The 14,289-nt window shown below is 53.4% G+C and overlaps 3 protein-coding genes across 3 annotated transcripts; 1 reads left to right on the top strand and 2 right to left on the bottom strand.

Moving 5' to 3' along the window:
- Nucleotides 1–1,663: 1,663 nt before the first annotated feature.
- J4E86_005350 (uncharacterized protein) lies at nucleotides 1,664–3,284 on the top strand (the record flags this gene model as incomplete). Its single annotated transcript, XM_051445884.1, has 5 exons — nucleotides 1,664–1,787; nucleotides 1,838–1,900; nucleotides 1,950–2,032; nucleotides 2,080–2,477; nucleotides 2,528–3,284. 5 exons carry the CDS (start codon nucleotides 1,664–1,666, stop codon nucleotides 3,282–3,284), a joined length of 1,425 nt encoding a protein of 474 aa, XP_051302651.1.
- Nucleotides 3,285–5,701: 2,417 nt separating this feature from the next.
- Nucleotides 5,702–6,630, bottom strand: J4E86_005349 (uncharacterized protein; the record flags this gene model as incomplete). The annotated part of the gene is made up of 3 exons (XM_051445883.1): nucleotides 5,702–5,873; nucleotides 5,935–6,116; nucleotides 6,169–6,630. 3 exons carry the CDS (start codon nucleotides 6,628–6,630, stop codon nucleotides 5,702–5,704), a joined length of 816 nt encoding a protein of 271 aa, XP_051302650.1.
- Nucleotides 6,631–8,050: 1,420 nt separating this feature from the next.
- Nucleotides 8,051–13,093, bottom strand: J4E86_005348 (uncharacterized protein; the record flags this gene model as incomplete). The annotated part of the gene is made up of 10 exons (XM_051445882.1): nucleotides 8,051–8,429; nucleotides 8,477–8,570; nucleotides 8,623–8,783; nucleotides 9,633–10,088; nucleotides 10,136–12,465; nucleotides 12,513–12,612; nucleotides 12,663–12,780; nucleotides 12,828–12,850; nucleotides 12,903–12,918; nucleotides 12,970–13,093. 10 exons carry the CDS (start codon nucleotides 13,091–13,093, stop codon nucleotides 8,051–8,053), a joined length of 3,801 nt encoding a protein of 1,266 aa, XP_051302649.1.
- Nucleotides 13,094–14,289: the final 1,196 nt, after the last annotated feature.

The raw sequence follows: 14,289 nt of genomic DNA, 5'->3' as shown, positions 1-14,289 counted from the left end.
TAGTTGTACATCTTTCCAGCAGTGCAAGATTCTTGAAAAGTTACGCCTGCTCTTTTTCGCTACGCAGCGTCTAGTGGAATATCTGATGTGTGCTGAACAGATCGATTTTATGCATCTCGGGGAAAAGAGAATTCCGATAAACTGCGTCAAAAGGAAATCGTACATCTCGGAATGCGTGTATGCCCACGACATCGTGCGTTTCGGCGGCCAACGTTGCGCTAACCTCCAAGAATTTTGAAACTCCAACCTTCTACGGTGCTACGCAATCTTGGAGCTCCGCTCCACAGTCTTATCTTTTTATGTTTTTGCTTGTTTGCGTATCTGCGAGATTGACTGTTCACACATGACGGTGATATGGTTTCATGCGTCATTGGCACCTTCTCTTCCAAGGTTTGCGCGCAGGCGAACGACCTCGGTCTGACCTACTACCAGATGCAAATCTCAGGCCATTGCGCAGTCGCACCCTGAGCACTTCTGGATGCGATACAGTGCGTCCATCAGGCTATTCCTCCCGCCGATGACCTCATCCGAGCAGGCTTCTTGTATGTAGGTAGCCCAATATACGAGCGCACAGATCGCCGGCAGTTTCCCGTCTGATCTTGTTCGTCCGACTTCCGCTGTCGCAATGCTATTAAATGAAGGATACAGTATGACGATCCCAAGTGGGCACTGGGCGGAACGTCAGTGTGACCCTCTGAAACGGTCTTGGGCCGAGTGACCTCCGCCGTCGCATCGAGGGCGCGTTACCCAAAGCCGTTGTTCTCGAAACATCCCCGGAACGTGATACCTGTTGAACACGCTTGAGCTCCTACAATCTCCACGCAATCACGCGAACTGCTCCACCACGCAGCCTTTACCTCCGAGATGATATTGTCAGAACTGCGCCGTCGCCGTATCCGATTCTCTCGCTTGCAGACATCCCCGCAGTCGTGTTGTCCGCTGCTTCGCATTCACTATATCTAACGCTCTCCATTGGGTCTTGCCCTTTAAGCGGCGGCCCCAGATTCGCTGCGACAGGGATCGGTTACTAGACACGCTGTGATCGGTCCAGGTTCCAGGATGAATACGTTACACCAAGTCCTCCGTACTAGCGCTGGCGGATGCCCTCTTGCGAAAGAACAATTGGCGCCTGCACACAACACCCGCTTCTCATGTCTCTGACAGCCACGTACCGGACCGCGCAACAGGCCCTGTTGGACGTGTTCGGCTGCGCAGTCTCCGAGATGTTGGAAGCCAGCCATCTCTCATGTAGTGCGCTGTTCGTGTAAGAGAATTAATTGAGAGGCGGCAAGTGCGATATCCAGACCGTCGCACCATGGAGTACGACCGGCTTCTATAGCGATGACAAGCCTTTTGAGTGGCATGTGTAAAGTGCAGCCAGCAAGCACATCCACGTGAGGGTGACCGACGGGAGACTAGACCGTTTGGCAAATAGAAGGGCCTCTGCTTAACTTGTTTCTGTAAGTGTTAATATGCAGTAAGTAGCAAATTGCGGGGGACGTCTTGGGAGACACCCGGCTGTGCCTGCCTTGGGCGCGCGTAAGGGGACAAGGGTTTCGCGGCCCTTGACCTTGTTCCGGGTTTATATGAGGAAGCCCACCCACCAGCAGGGCGAGATGTGGTTTTCGCGATTTCTTCAGGTTTCTGAGAGTAGGTCGTCGAGATGCCTACCTATCCTCTTCAACTCACCTGCCTGGGGGTGATCTACGGCACTCCCCTTCTGGCTTCGATATTCGTTATTCTGAGGATATATACACGGCGGAAGCTGAACTTACGGTTAAGCTGGGGTATGGCGTTCAACATCTCTTGCGCGAACCGTACTGACCTGCTTGTACAGATGACTGGCTTATCATACTTCCGTTACTGCTTTCCATAGCCCTTATAGGGCCTTCTCATCGACGTACGTACTGATGTAAGCGCCGACACTGGCTCTCACTGACCCTGAACAGATGTCAAGATGTGGCATGTTGGCGTACATATCTGGGAGGTGCCGCCGAACGAGATAGAACCAAACTATGACGAGTATTATGCCGTATGTCTGGCCTCGCCATGCTACGACGAGATAACTAACAGCAGCAGGTTGTCATGACGTTCAACCTCTTGAACATCCCCATACTACCGCTCGTCAAAGCGTCGATCATCCTTCTCCTCCTTCGGGCCGGTTCCGTTATTGAATGGCTCAAGCGAGTACTCTACGCCATCTTGGTCTTCACTGTTGGAAGCGCATTGATACCATGGTTCTTGTACATCTTCATCTGCCCACCTCTAACTGGAAACACTTGGAAGCCGAGGACTTTCGGCAACCTGCATTGCATGGGCAGACACAAGATGGGCGAGATGTTGATTTGGGTCACATGCGCTAACCTACTCACCGATGTTCTGATCCTTCCGATACCTTTCATCATTGTGCGAAGAATGATGAGTGCTCGATTGAGGTCGCGTTTGGTGGTATTGGTGGTCTTTACGTGCAGTCTCGCGTAAGTCACATTGGTCTAGTATGCAAGAATAATAGCTGACCTCTCCACAGTGTCACCGCCATCGGCGCGGCAAAGATCTACTTGTCGTATCGCGACCGCCTCTACACTCTGTTCAACCCTGATTGGACCTACCCGATCGACTACTGCATCAACCACATTGAGAATAACGTAGCAATCATCGTAGCCAACATACCGATCCTACGCGGCCTCGTCACACGATGGATCTTCAACTTCCGAACCAAAGCGACGCCCATTGATCGCGAGTTTCGTGGTGATTGGCAACAACAACAACAGCAACAACAACCGAGGAAATCGGACGCTTCAGACTTCAGCCGCTACACAAGAAAGAATCGTGTGGTACAGAAGATCCTCCCCTGCATCCAGGATGACTTCTCTAGCAGCCTGGCCTCGCGCTCCAAAGGCGACCTCAGCAGTAAGGTGGACTGCCGGCCAGATTTCCCACCTCGAATCTGCACCACAGGCGAACAGCGCTACCAGAAACGAAGCTACTTTCCCCGATCGCGAAGGAATAGCTTGGATCGGTATAGCACGGCCGACTCCTGCGAGAAGGGTGACATATTAGAGACGGTTAGGAGTGTGGGTAGTTTGGGTTCTGCGCCAACGCTCGTGGAGAGCAAAGATGCGTACACAGAGTGGAAAAGCATGGACAGCCCAACGCTGAGCCCAACAGCGAGGTTCTCCACGCAGACATTGTGCCCCATTGCGCCGTTGACGCCGGCGAGGCTGCGGGGGATTGAGGATGATGAGGTTGATGATGAGATATACCCATACCCGAGAGCATTATGATACCATAGCGAATGAACAATATACGATGAATCTTGATATCTGTAATGTCTCGCCCTGCTTACGTTCAAAACTCAGCTACACTTTCTCATCAACGACCTTGCAAAACTGCGAGGCATCAAATGACGACCCGAAAAACTCTCCCCCTCCTGGACCCAACCCCAGACCCCTTCATGTCGGCAGTCACACATCTGGTACGTACCTACCTTGACGCACACTCAAGTCCCGTACGCCCTATCCGAGTGGCGGGTTTCTGTTGTCTCCAATTTCAGTAAAGTTACGTTAGCCAGCCCCCAGCATCCAACCACACCACGGCGGCGCTCAGGCCCGTTTGTCCGCAGGGGTGCGCATTGCGAGCGATGGATCTGGGGTATAACCGTCCAACCCGTCACGGTGTGGTGCTTGCCTTGTCAAGACGCAATCCGAGCCGTTCCTTTGCCGCAGGGGTGGTGGAGTTGCTGATCATGCTGTCTGTGCGTCAGCGTGTCTCGTGTCGTGTCGTGTGTTGCGATGTGGGCGAGGGGTGGAAGGTGATCGCGGGTGGCGGGGGTGGATTGGAATGGATGGATGACTTGAGTGCACTGCGATGGGTTTGCAATCGGTTTTCGCGCTTCTTGTTTACGTGACGAATGTATTTGGGCAATGCGCTGCACCGTAAGATTCTTGATCCCAGGCCTATACAACAAGGTCGTCTCCTCTCCATACCCAGACACCCTACAGCCAAGGCAATCCAGACTCCAACGACCCCAAACCCAATTCCCGCATCCTCAATCTCCGTTACACAGGATTCGCGGGTCCAATCCAGAGTTTTAGTCACAGTTCTCCCCTCTCGCCTTCGCAACGGGGGGAAAGCGCATTCGGTTTCTCGTTCCCCATTCCTCATTACCCAGATCGCGCGGAAACCTTACTCGAAGCAGCAACCGTCGTCCGACTGGCAAAGCTATACGCACCTCCCTCCACCCCATCGAGGCACGTAATCCACAACTGGGCATCGCCGAGGCCTTGGGCAGAGAAAGAAGGAAAAACAAGACTTGAGTACCTGGGCGAAATCTCTCAGCAAGCGCACTCTCATTTCACGCGTTTGTGTTGTGCGATGATGCACGCGACGGAAAGGATCTTGCTGTGCGTAAGCGAGGGGTACAGGAGTAGGAAGGCACGAAGGTAGGTGTTTGTATCTTCCAGTCAACGGCCTCCTCGCACCTCCCTCACGCGCACCCGATGCTTCACCCTCGCACCACACACAAACCTACTCGTCTACACCTGCCATCCAGACCAGCCATCCCCTTGCCCAGTGAGTGGCAAAACCCACCCCTTCATCGCCCTGTTTCCTTTTCCCCATCCCTCCATTCCAGCATCCTCTCCCATTTCCTCCGTAACTCGTGACATTTGCCCACCCGCCCCAGCATTAGTACACCCTATTAGTCCAGTCCAGCCATATCCATGTAATATATCAGATTTTCGTTAGCGCCCGCCGGCTCAATATGGATAATCTCCCCTCTTCGGTGCGGAGCGAAGCGGTCGCTCGCGCATCGCCGGCTGGCGGGGGTACTACGTGTGATGTGATTTTCAAGAATTGGCGGGAAAGATCTTGTTCGGATGTCATTTGCCTAAATGGATATGCAGGGTGAGGACGTGTGTGTTGATCGGTAGTCGAGGGTGGGAAGGCTGGGTAAGAGGCGGTGTTCTTACTCATCTGTGTTTTTTTTTTAGGTAAGGGCGTATCTGGGAGGTGCACTGTGGAGTTTATGATGAGCGTTTGGGGACGAAGGGGATCTGGGTGTGGCGGTATGGCGGTATAGTGTGCGCTCGTGATAGGATGGCTTTCGAATATTGGCTAGATCGGGTGCTGTGAGTGGTCTCTTGACTTTTGAAAGGACGTTTAATGCCTTGGACTTCTCGGTTTCCACCAACCATTCTCGCTGCTTCATTGCACCACCAGCCATGTCTCATGATTTCTTCCTGTTGAGTTCACGCCATCGTGTGGGGTTCTTGAGCGAGTGTAGAGTGGCTTGTCATTGAAGGCGTAAATGTTTTGCCGTACAGCGTTGCAATGAACGCCACTGAACCTCCCTGTGCAAAGCCTTAGTCTTGCTAGCATACATGCTGACTCTTTCTGGACCAGAGAAGAATTTACGAGAAGAAAGACGGTACACTCGTAGTAACATCACCGGCAACTCCGGCACTGAAGACATAGTGGAGAAATTACCACGCTCCGTTCGTGGCGCAATATGCAATCCATTTTGATGCGAATATTTTATTGATAGGGTATCCATGCATGAGAAAACATCCATCATCTGACAAGGCTTGCCAACCAGCCTCCAAAGATGAGCGGGCACACGAGAGATGAGAGAAGAACGTGACGATCGTGAAAGAGGGTTGCAAAAAGCGAAGGGTGACGCATGGCATCGGCGTCACCGATGCTATATCGATATTAAAGCTAGTATGCCAGCGGCGAAGAAAGCCATAGTAGGGGAGCCAGACATGAGGCTCTGGGCGGCGGAAGCCTCGCCAGCCAGCACTTTGTCGTCATTACGGATGCAGTTTGTCTTGGCTGTAATTTCCGCGGGACAGACTACGCGTTTGAAGTTCGCACTGTGTGACGTTAGTCTATATAATTTGTGTAGCCTGCGGATCGAGATGAGGGCATGTTTACCTAGGGTACGATGCATCCTTGAACCAATCAAAGCGCCATTCGCAACCGGCTCTCAGGTTCTCGGGTAGCTTTTGGCAGTCTTCGGTGGAGCTGACACCCATCATGAGCTCACCGAAGACGCTTTGGTCCACGCCATACTGCTGGGCGCATGCATTTGTCGATGTTGTGTTACCGCCAGGAATCTAGATAGTTCAGCTTTGCTATTATGATGATGAACGTTTATTGAGGGCTTACTGCAAGTGAAAACCGGTTTCGGTCGGTTACATCGTAGGCGGTATTCGAGGCTTGAACAATCATGCTCTTGCCGATCAGAGGCTCACTCGTAAAGTCGAGCTGGTAGCATGCGCAGCACCAGGCGCCCTCGATACCTCCGTGAGTAAGTTCGGGTAGAATAAAGGCACCGGCATAGCCGTATGAAACAGTGTCGTTGATGGCCCATGGCTGCTGGCTGGAGCACTGAAACGCGGAACCGCCGTTACAACCAGTGCCGGCAGCATCGTCCGTGGGCTTGTCGTCGGCCGTACACGATTCTACCGGACTCGAGAAATCTGCTTTGCCGTTCCAACCACATGATGGCTTACAGCAGTCCCAGAAACGAGATGTGACGGCCTCTCCAGTGTAGTTGAGATGTGCGCATCGTGCAAAGACCGCGAAGAGCTCGACGGCGAGGGCGATATTGCGGAGATGTTGCGGCATCATTGCGGAATGGTTGATCTGAAGTCGAAGTAGAAACCGAATGGCATGGTTTGTTAGCCAGAGTGATCCGCGCGCAGTGCCAGGAAATTGTATTTGAAGGATACTGAAAAAGAGGGGTCCCTTCTTTAGTCCGGCTGCAAGGAGAGATTAAACTGTTTTCGATACTCGAGGCCGAGAACCATCATGCTGTGCACCGTGCAGGGGTGGGCGGAGCTTGGGTACTGAAACGGTACCCGGGGTAGTGGCATCTGAGAGGTCAGAGAGCCGCTGTCACAGTTCCCACACGCTGTCAACCTACCCGATGCCCTGACTTGCATTGTCTGGCCTTATAGATTGCCCCTGTCATTGCCTCGTGGTGCATTTTCCCCACACTCTGCACGCAACGTTGTATCGCTCCCCGCAATTCGGCAATCGCGACATCTGCTCGCAAGGTCGCGTAAATGAATGCCGGGACGGACGCGACAAAACCGAGGAACTTGTACAGCTGGGTTGCCCGTTGTTGTGCTTTATGCTCGCTCTCGTGTTAGACGAGAAGGTTTGCCCAATGTCTCACGCTCCGCCCTGCCCCCTTCAGGGCTCATCTCGGCTATTCTCGCGACCGTTCAAAACGAACTTCTCCGCTTCTTGAGCTGCAACCGTTCACACCGCACTGCCGTGTGACGCAACCTTGAAGGCTGATAATACTCCGGGCGCTCGGTTCACGTGGCCTCAAAGAGGTCGAGCACCGTAGCTGAATAGGGAAGCAGATGCACCCGATTGGCCGCAACTTCAATATCGCTACCAGACTAGAGGCCATACTGAAGCACGCAGCATCTGTTTTGCTAGGATGCTTCGAACTTTGTGTAAACAAGTAGCTAGCATTGCTCCGGCTGAATCGACGTCGTCAGCATAGTCGCTGGTCATGCGTAATAGCGCGTTTGTCATATAGCAGTCGCCATCGCCAACATCGCTAGACGGTGTTCGCAGTTTCGCGATTAGGAAAGGACCGAAGTACGTGGCATAAGTATGGACCGGATGTTTGGTTGAGAGAGCAAGGCATGAACGTCTTCCATGTCTACTATCTGCCAAGCCACCGATACACGAACTCTGCCCCACCCGGCGTTCGCTCAAGTCTCCAAAGTCCACTCTGCTGAGACAGCAAACGCTCTGGAACTTGGATACGAGTTGCCGCCTGGGCAGCTCTTACACCCTTGGGCTGGACTCCCGGCGATTGCCGTCGAGATTTGCGCGGTGAATTTTGAAATCATTATGTTAATTCACCGCTACTAATACATCGTTAACAAGCGTACATGCTCGTAATATCTCCGTAGTTATGCAAATTGTGCATATACTCCTCAACGCCGTCAAAATATGCTCGTCACGCGTAGAGTCTCGTGTCTGTTCTCCGTCTCTTATACTCTAGTCGAGCGCCGGGATACGCTCAATCACTTCTCAGCATGCTCTCCACCAAGTCACCCAACGGTCCCCAGAAGTCCTTGCTCCCACTTGCCAGCCCATGCTCGTCTATGAACAGCACATAGTGCTTGAAGCTGGTGTTGAGATGAGGCTCCAGGCCCAACTCGATGATGACGGGATAATGGTGGCAGTAGATATGTGCGTAGACGCGGTATAGACGCTTGAACATGTTCCTGATGAGCGCTGGAAATGTCTTGGGGAAGGGGACGCCGATGCGCGAGGGGAACATGGACTCGTTGTCGACATTGGACTGTATCCATGCCATGAGGTGTTCGATGTATTCGGGTGCGGGCATCTTGGTAGGCTTCTTGTAGTTCTCGGAATCTTGCCAAAGGTACTCAAACCTGTTGATAGTCAGCATTGCGCATATGCGGACTTGGTTTATACTCACTCGTCGGTCGCTTTCATCTCAGGACAGCTTTGTGGCGAACAGAATTCTGTGATGGAGCCATAGAGCAGGTTGATCTGGTTGTAGAAGTCGACGACTGCGGTCGCGTATCAGCCCGGCTCCTCAACTCGACAGAGATATCCTCTTACCATTGACGGCAAGCCACTCGTCCTTGTCCTCGCCTTCGGGCAGCTTGACAGCCTTCCTTAGACTACCGCTACCGAGTGTGGCCTCGGCATACTGCTTTAGCTGCCAGCTGCTGGTGCCTCGATTCTTCGACGGCTTAAACGGTGCGCGAGTTCGCGGGTTGCTGGCGCAGAAGTCAGCCTGTGTTCGTGGTATGAATCTCCCATCTCAAGCGAGACTTCTCTCCAGCCTTCTGCCATGGACTCTGATGTCTCTTTCGACCTGGCATATCCCGATAATATCGCATGGCCTGTATATTGTCGTCCTATCGCTATATCCGTGTATTTGCGCATCTCCGGCGCCAGGCTCAGGCGCGACAGGCTAGCGATCAAGGACGCGATTTCGTCTCGTGGGTCGAATATCCTGCAGCAGGAGAGCGGAAAGGGAGACGAACATTGTACTTATGAATCCCGACATATCTGCTCTCGATTCGTGCTATCGTATGGACCGGTGCGTATTGCGTGCGTTCGTGCTATCTGCTGTCGCGCATTCCGATGGTTAGCCAAAGCAAACAACAGAAGGTAACGGGGCTGCGACAAACCTAGTAGCAACGTGAAGTAGAAGGAGAAGGTAATAAACCTTAAGCGAGCGACAAGAACAGGGTAATAGAGAAGGGTAGAGAGTCAATGACGTTGGATGGGTTGGCTTGGGGAGGGGTGTTTGGACAGGACCCCACAATCAACAATCGCGACCGCCGCAACCACCGGCCTCGATCGCCGCGCTAACAACTTGGTCTAGATGTCGCGCCCACCCAATTGGCCCACCCTCAATTCTCATGTCTGCTTTTTCCGACTGACCGCCTCAAGAGATGGTGGAAGAGACATCACCAAAATATACCAATCAAGGCAAGCTGGAGAATAAAAGAAGATATCGTAATGTTTTTGGGAGGTCTATTCTAGGTCTAGGATATACGCTGACAACTTCCACCGCTGATGATTACCGCTCCATACCCATACATCCTGTCAGACCTCACTTGCTGAAGTACGGGTCTTGCTCAAAATAATCGCCTTTGTCACGACCACGTCCGTTGCGACGACCATTCTGCGTCTGCGGCCTCGAGTCGGAGCCACCGTCCGTCATGGTTTCAAACTCGTCCGGTTCGTAGTCCTGCATGCCGGTCTTGATGCGCTGAAGTTGACCAGCTACGTAATGGTGGAGACGATCCTCCATTGCCGACTTCTGGTCAAGGGCGGCTTGGTCCAGTACACCAACCGAGTTCTTGCGTTTGATCGGGCTTGTAGCGTCCTCCTCTTCGCCGTTGGTTGAAGTCTCTCCCCAGTCACTTCGGAAGCCTATGCTACGGCTAGTAGAAGACCGACGGAGTGTCTGGCGCTTCGCTGGTTTGCCTGTCGTGGTGAACACATCGTCGAAGTAATGGTCGGCAGCGCCTGTAGGTGTGCGCGGCGTTTGTGGCAGACGGCAGGTCATGCTGCACTTCGTTAGTGAAGGTACTATACATAATGTCGTTGAACTTACCCAGTGTCGTGAATCATCTTCGCAATCAGACCGGTCCAGCCGCACTGATGCGTCGCTCCCAAGCCACGGCCGGTATCCCCGTCGAAGAACTCGTGGTACCACATGTAATCTTTCCAGTTCGGGTCAAAGTCGAGCATTTGGTTGCCGTCGTTGATGGCCCTTCTACCGTCATCTCCGCGAGCAAACAAATGCTGAAGACGATGTTGAATCTCCTCTGCAACGTGGCCGAGATGCATGTAGTCACCCGACCCCGTAGGGCACTCAACCTTCAGATCGTTGCCATAGTAGAGATGGAACCTCTGGCAAGATTCGATGAGTAGGAAGTTGACGGCTAACCAGATGGGACCTCGCCAGTTGCTGTTGCCACCAAAGAGACCGCTGTCTGAGTCACCGGGAAGGTAAGCTACCTCGTACTTCTGGCCATTGACGTCCATGCTATAGGGATGATCCTTGTGGTATTTTGAAAGCGATCGGATACCGTGGTCGGCGAGGAACTCATCCTCGTCCAACATTCTCTTCATTATCCGCTTCAGTCGGTCTTCGTTGACAAGTGACAGAAGCAAGCGGTTGCCCTGACCACGTTTGGAGAGCGTATGAATGTTGCGCTTCGAAGTTTCTGGACGGTGAGCAATGAACCATTCCACTCGCTTCTTGAAGCTGGGTAGGCGGTTGATAACCTCCGGCTCTAGCGTCATGGTTGAGTACAGAGGAATGAGACCGACGAGAGAACGGACAGGCATCTGATGGCTCCATGGACCACCCCAAGAGATGGCATCATAGTAGAACCCGTCCTCCTCGTTCCAGAGCGGCTTCGACTCGCCATCGCTGCGGAATTGCATAGCGTCGCTGATCATCAAAAAGTGCTCGAAAAACTTGGAGGCCATGTCTTCGTAGATGCGTCGTCGCTTGGCGAGCTCAAGGCAGATGTTCAGCATGTTCAGGCAGTAGAAGCCCATCCAACCAGTACTGTCGGCCTGCTCCAGGGTACCGCCGGTCGGCAACGGGTCCGAACGGTTGAAGAGACCAATGTTGTCGAGACCGAGGAAACCACCTTCGAAGATGTTCTTTCCGTCAGCGTCTTTTCGGTTGACCCACCACGTAAAGTTCAGCAACAGCTTCTGGAATACGCGTTCGAGGCAATCAAAGTCCTCACGTCCGTACATCTTGCGCTCAATCTTGAAGACCCGGAATAGCGACCAGGCATGTACCGGAGGGTTCACGTCGCCAAAGTTCCATTCGTATGCCGGTAGCTGCCCGTTCGGGTGCATGTACCACTCGCGTGTGAAAAGGTCGAGCTGCTTCTTGGCGAAGTCGGGGTCGATCATGGCGAGTGTAATGCAGTGGAAAGCACTGTCCCATGCGGCGAAGAAGGGGTATTCCCAAGAGTCGGGCATGGACAAAATATCGTCCAGGTACATGTGCTTCCACTCCTTGTTGCGTATAGCCTTGCGACCGGGTGGTGGAGGTGGCATGCCAGGGTCGCCGTTAGCCCACTGGTCCCAGATGAAGTGGTAGTATTGTTTGCACCACATCATGCCGGAAAATGCCTGACGCTGGATGTTGCGCAAATCGTCAGCGATTGGGAGAGGGCTGATTCTGTAGTAGAATTCGTCGGCTTCGGCGCGACGCTGTTCTATAATGTCGTCAAACATCTCCTCGTCAAGGAACCCGTCGTTTCTCTTTGAGAGCCTGAAGCGGACTACAGCGCACTCGCCAGGTGGGACACCGTCGCCTTCGTCGAACGCGTACCAAGCACCGCACTTGGTACCAGTATTCTCAGGGTTGACAGCATCCTTCTGCTCGTCCACGATGCGGCGATGGATAGCGTCCTTGACATATGGAACCTTGTTCTCCACGTTCCACAGCCCTTTGTAGTTGGTGTCGTTATCGGTGAAGAGAAGTTCGGGCTGTACGTCTTCGCCGCTCGGGCCGGTGCCAGGGGACGGGGAGAGCTGGAAGTAGCGGTCACCCAACTTGTGGTGTTTCGACTGCGCTGTCGTTGGGCCAATCTTGGTGATTGAGGGCTTCAGACTCGGGTCCTCGTGGCCCCATGCCCAGGTATTTCTGAACCAACAGTGAGGTACAATGTGCAGCGGCGCCGGTTCCGGGCCACGGTTGTAAGCTGTCACCCGGAAGCACATCTCCTCTGGATCGTCCGCTTCCTTCGCAGTCTCGATGAAGATGTCCCAATACCGGTCATCGTCGAAGATGCCTGTGTCAACGAGGTTGTACTCCTTGTCCAACCGCGTTCGCTTCGCGTTCGTCTCGATGAGTTCTTCGTATGGGAATTTCCGCTGAGGAAGTTTGTACAGGAATTTCATGTACGAGTGCTGCAACTGAATCAGCGGTATTTCTGGAGCGAGCAAAGCCAACATACAGTTGGCGTGTTGTCCAGGTGAAAATGGCACTCCTTGAGCGACTCGCCGTGGTTACCCTGTGGGTTGGACAAACCGAAAAGGCGCTCCTTTAAAAAGTCGCTGCCGGAAAGTCAGCGTGTATCGCAAGAGTGGCACTGGCGCACACATACTCCTTCTCGTTCCAGAAAGCGAAGGCGATGTTCTGGAAGCCGTGTGTGTCGGACACACCAGCAATACCGTCCTCGCCCCAGCGAAAGGCGCGCGACCGCGCCATGTCGTGCGTGAAATCTATGAGGCATTAGAGAAATCGGATGGCACCGAAGGCGAGTACTCACGGCTCCAGGCATCTCCATCAGCGCTGCAGAAGTTTGTTAGTAGCATACCATGGCGTTGACAGCAAGGGTACTCACGAGTAATCTTCGCGGACTGGACACTTATTAGATTGATTGCAACATATTCATGGGAATATAGACTGACCAGTTGCCCACTGCCTCTCGGCAACGTAGGGGCCCCATCGCTTCCAGTAGGCGGTGCGTTCTCGGTCCTGCTTCAGACGCTTCTCCTCTTCGCAGAGGTACTCTTGATTCTCAATGAGAACCATGGTGACAATGTGTGCCGGAGGGGTGTAGGAGGAGTGTTGACGGCAGACAGCAAGTGAGGTTTGGGCGTTGGCGCGTGCAGCGGCGTCGAAGGAATTATTTCCTGCAGGTAGTATGGAGCAAACAATGGGGTAACTCAGACGATCAAGATAGTGGAGAAGAAGTAGGTGGGGTAATGTATATGAGAGACGCTGATGGCGAGGGAGTCCAATGTTTGGAGGTGGTGTGCATAGAGGAAGAGACAGAAAGCGGACGGGATTTTGTCAAGGCGCGTGTCTTGGTGGTGGCTACCACCGACTTTCGACGCAGGAACTCGCGATGCATCATAGGACGGCAACCGTGCAGCGCGGGACTTATCGCGAACGGCTGACCTAAGCCCACTCTAGCCTAACGCCCTCGTCCGCCAGGTTTCAATCCCATGTCCAGCGAGCCGCAAAAAGGCTGGCCAGAAGCTTGGAAATGCCCATGCCCGCCGCTGCAGCAGCGTCGGCTACACGTGTCGCCCATCTGTTGAGCCGCTTTCAAAATCTCTGCGCCAAAGTGTTGAACGCGCTTACTGGGGGCGACGCCAACCTTGAACAAGCAACCACGATAAAGACGTTAGTCTCCGGTCCTCCCCACCGTGCCATCGCCGATCGGACCTGGCCAGCTTCGGAAGGCCCTTCTGGGGTGTGGAGTGGTGACAGCGGATCCCGGCATGGGGATTCGCATGCCACACGTATCGACTTTGGAGCGTGGTGTCGTCCCTGCTTCCGCGGCATGCAGCACAGTTATGTACAAGAGTTGGGATGCATATAGTCGCGTTTCCGAGCCTGCGCGCCAGACGCCAATTCACGTGATGCATCACCGACATCCGACAGGTAGTCCTAAACACAATCAGCCGTGTGGCTACTCATGGGAGGTCAATGGTAATGAATGACGTCATCAGCTGCATGCTTTCGGTGAGAAAAGGTTAAGTTTAATATCATGAAACAAATGCACACGAGCCGAGAAGTTCAAGAATACGATACAGCGTCTTACGACTCTCGCAAGGGGGGCTGGGAAGCCGGTGTGGCAGGTCTGGCCGCCTACATGAACTTTGACCGGAATCGATTAGATGTTCCCATTTGAGCAGCATGGCAGCGCTCATATCATGCGGCTCAGTCCTGCTACTAGCCACGACATTATAGTTCACTTGCACCTCTGGATCCAACAACGC

Source organism: Alternaria arbusti, assembly GCF_024043155.1.
Source record: "Alternaria arbusti strain BMP 1465 chromosome Unknown scaffold_6, whole genome shotgun sequence".
NCBI lineage: Eukaryota > Fungi > Ascomycota > Dothideomycetes > Pleosporales > Pleosporaceae > Alternaria > Alternaria arbusti.
This window is presented reverse-complemented; position numbering and strand designations above follow the sequence as displayed.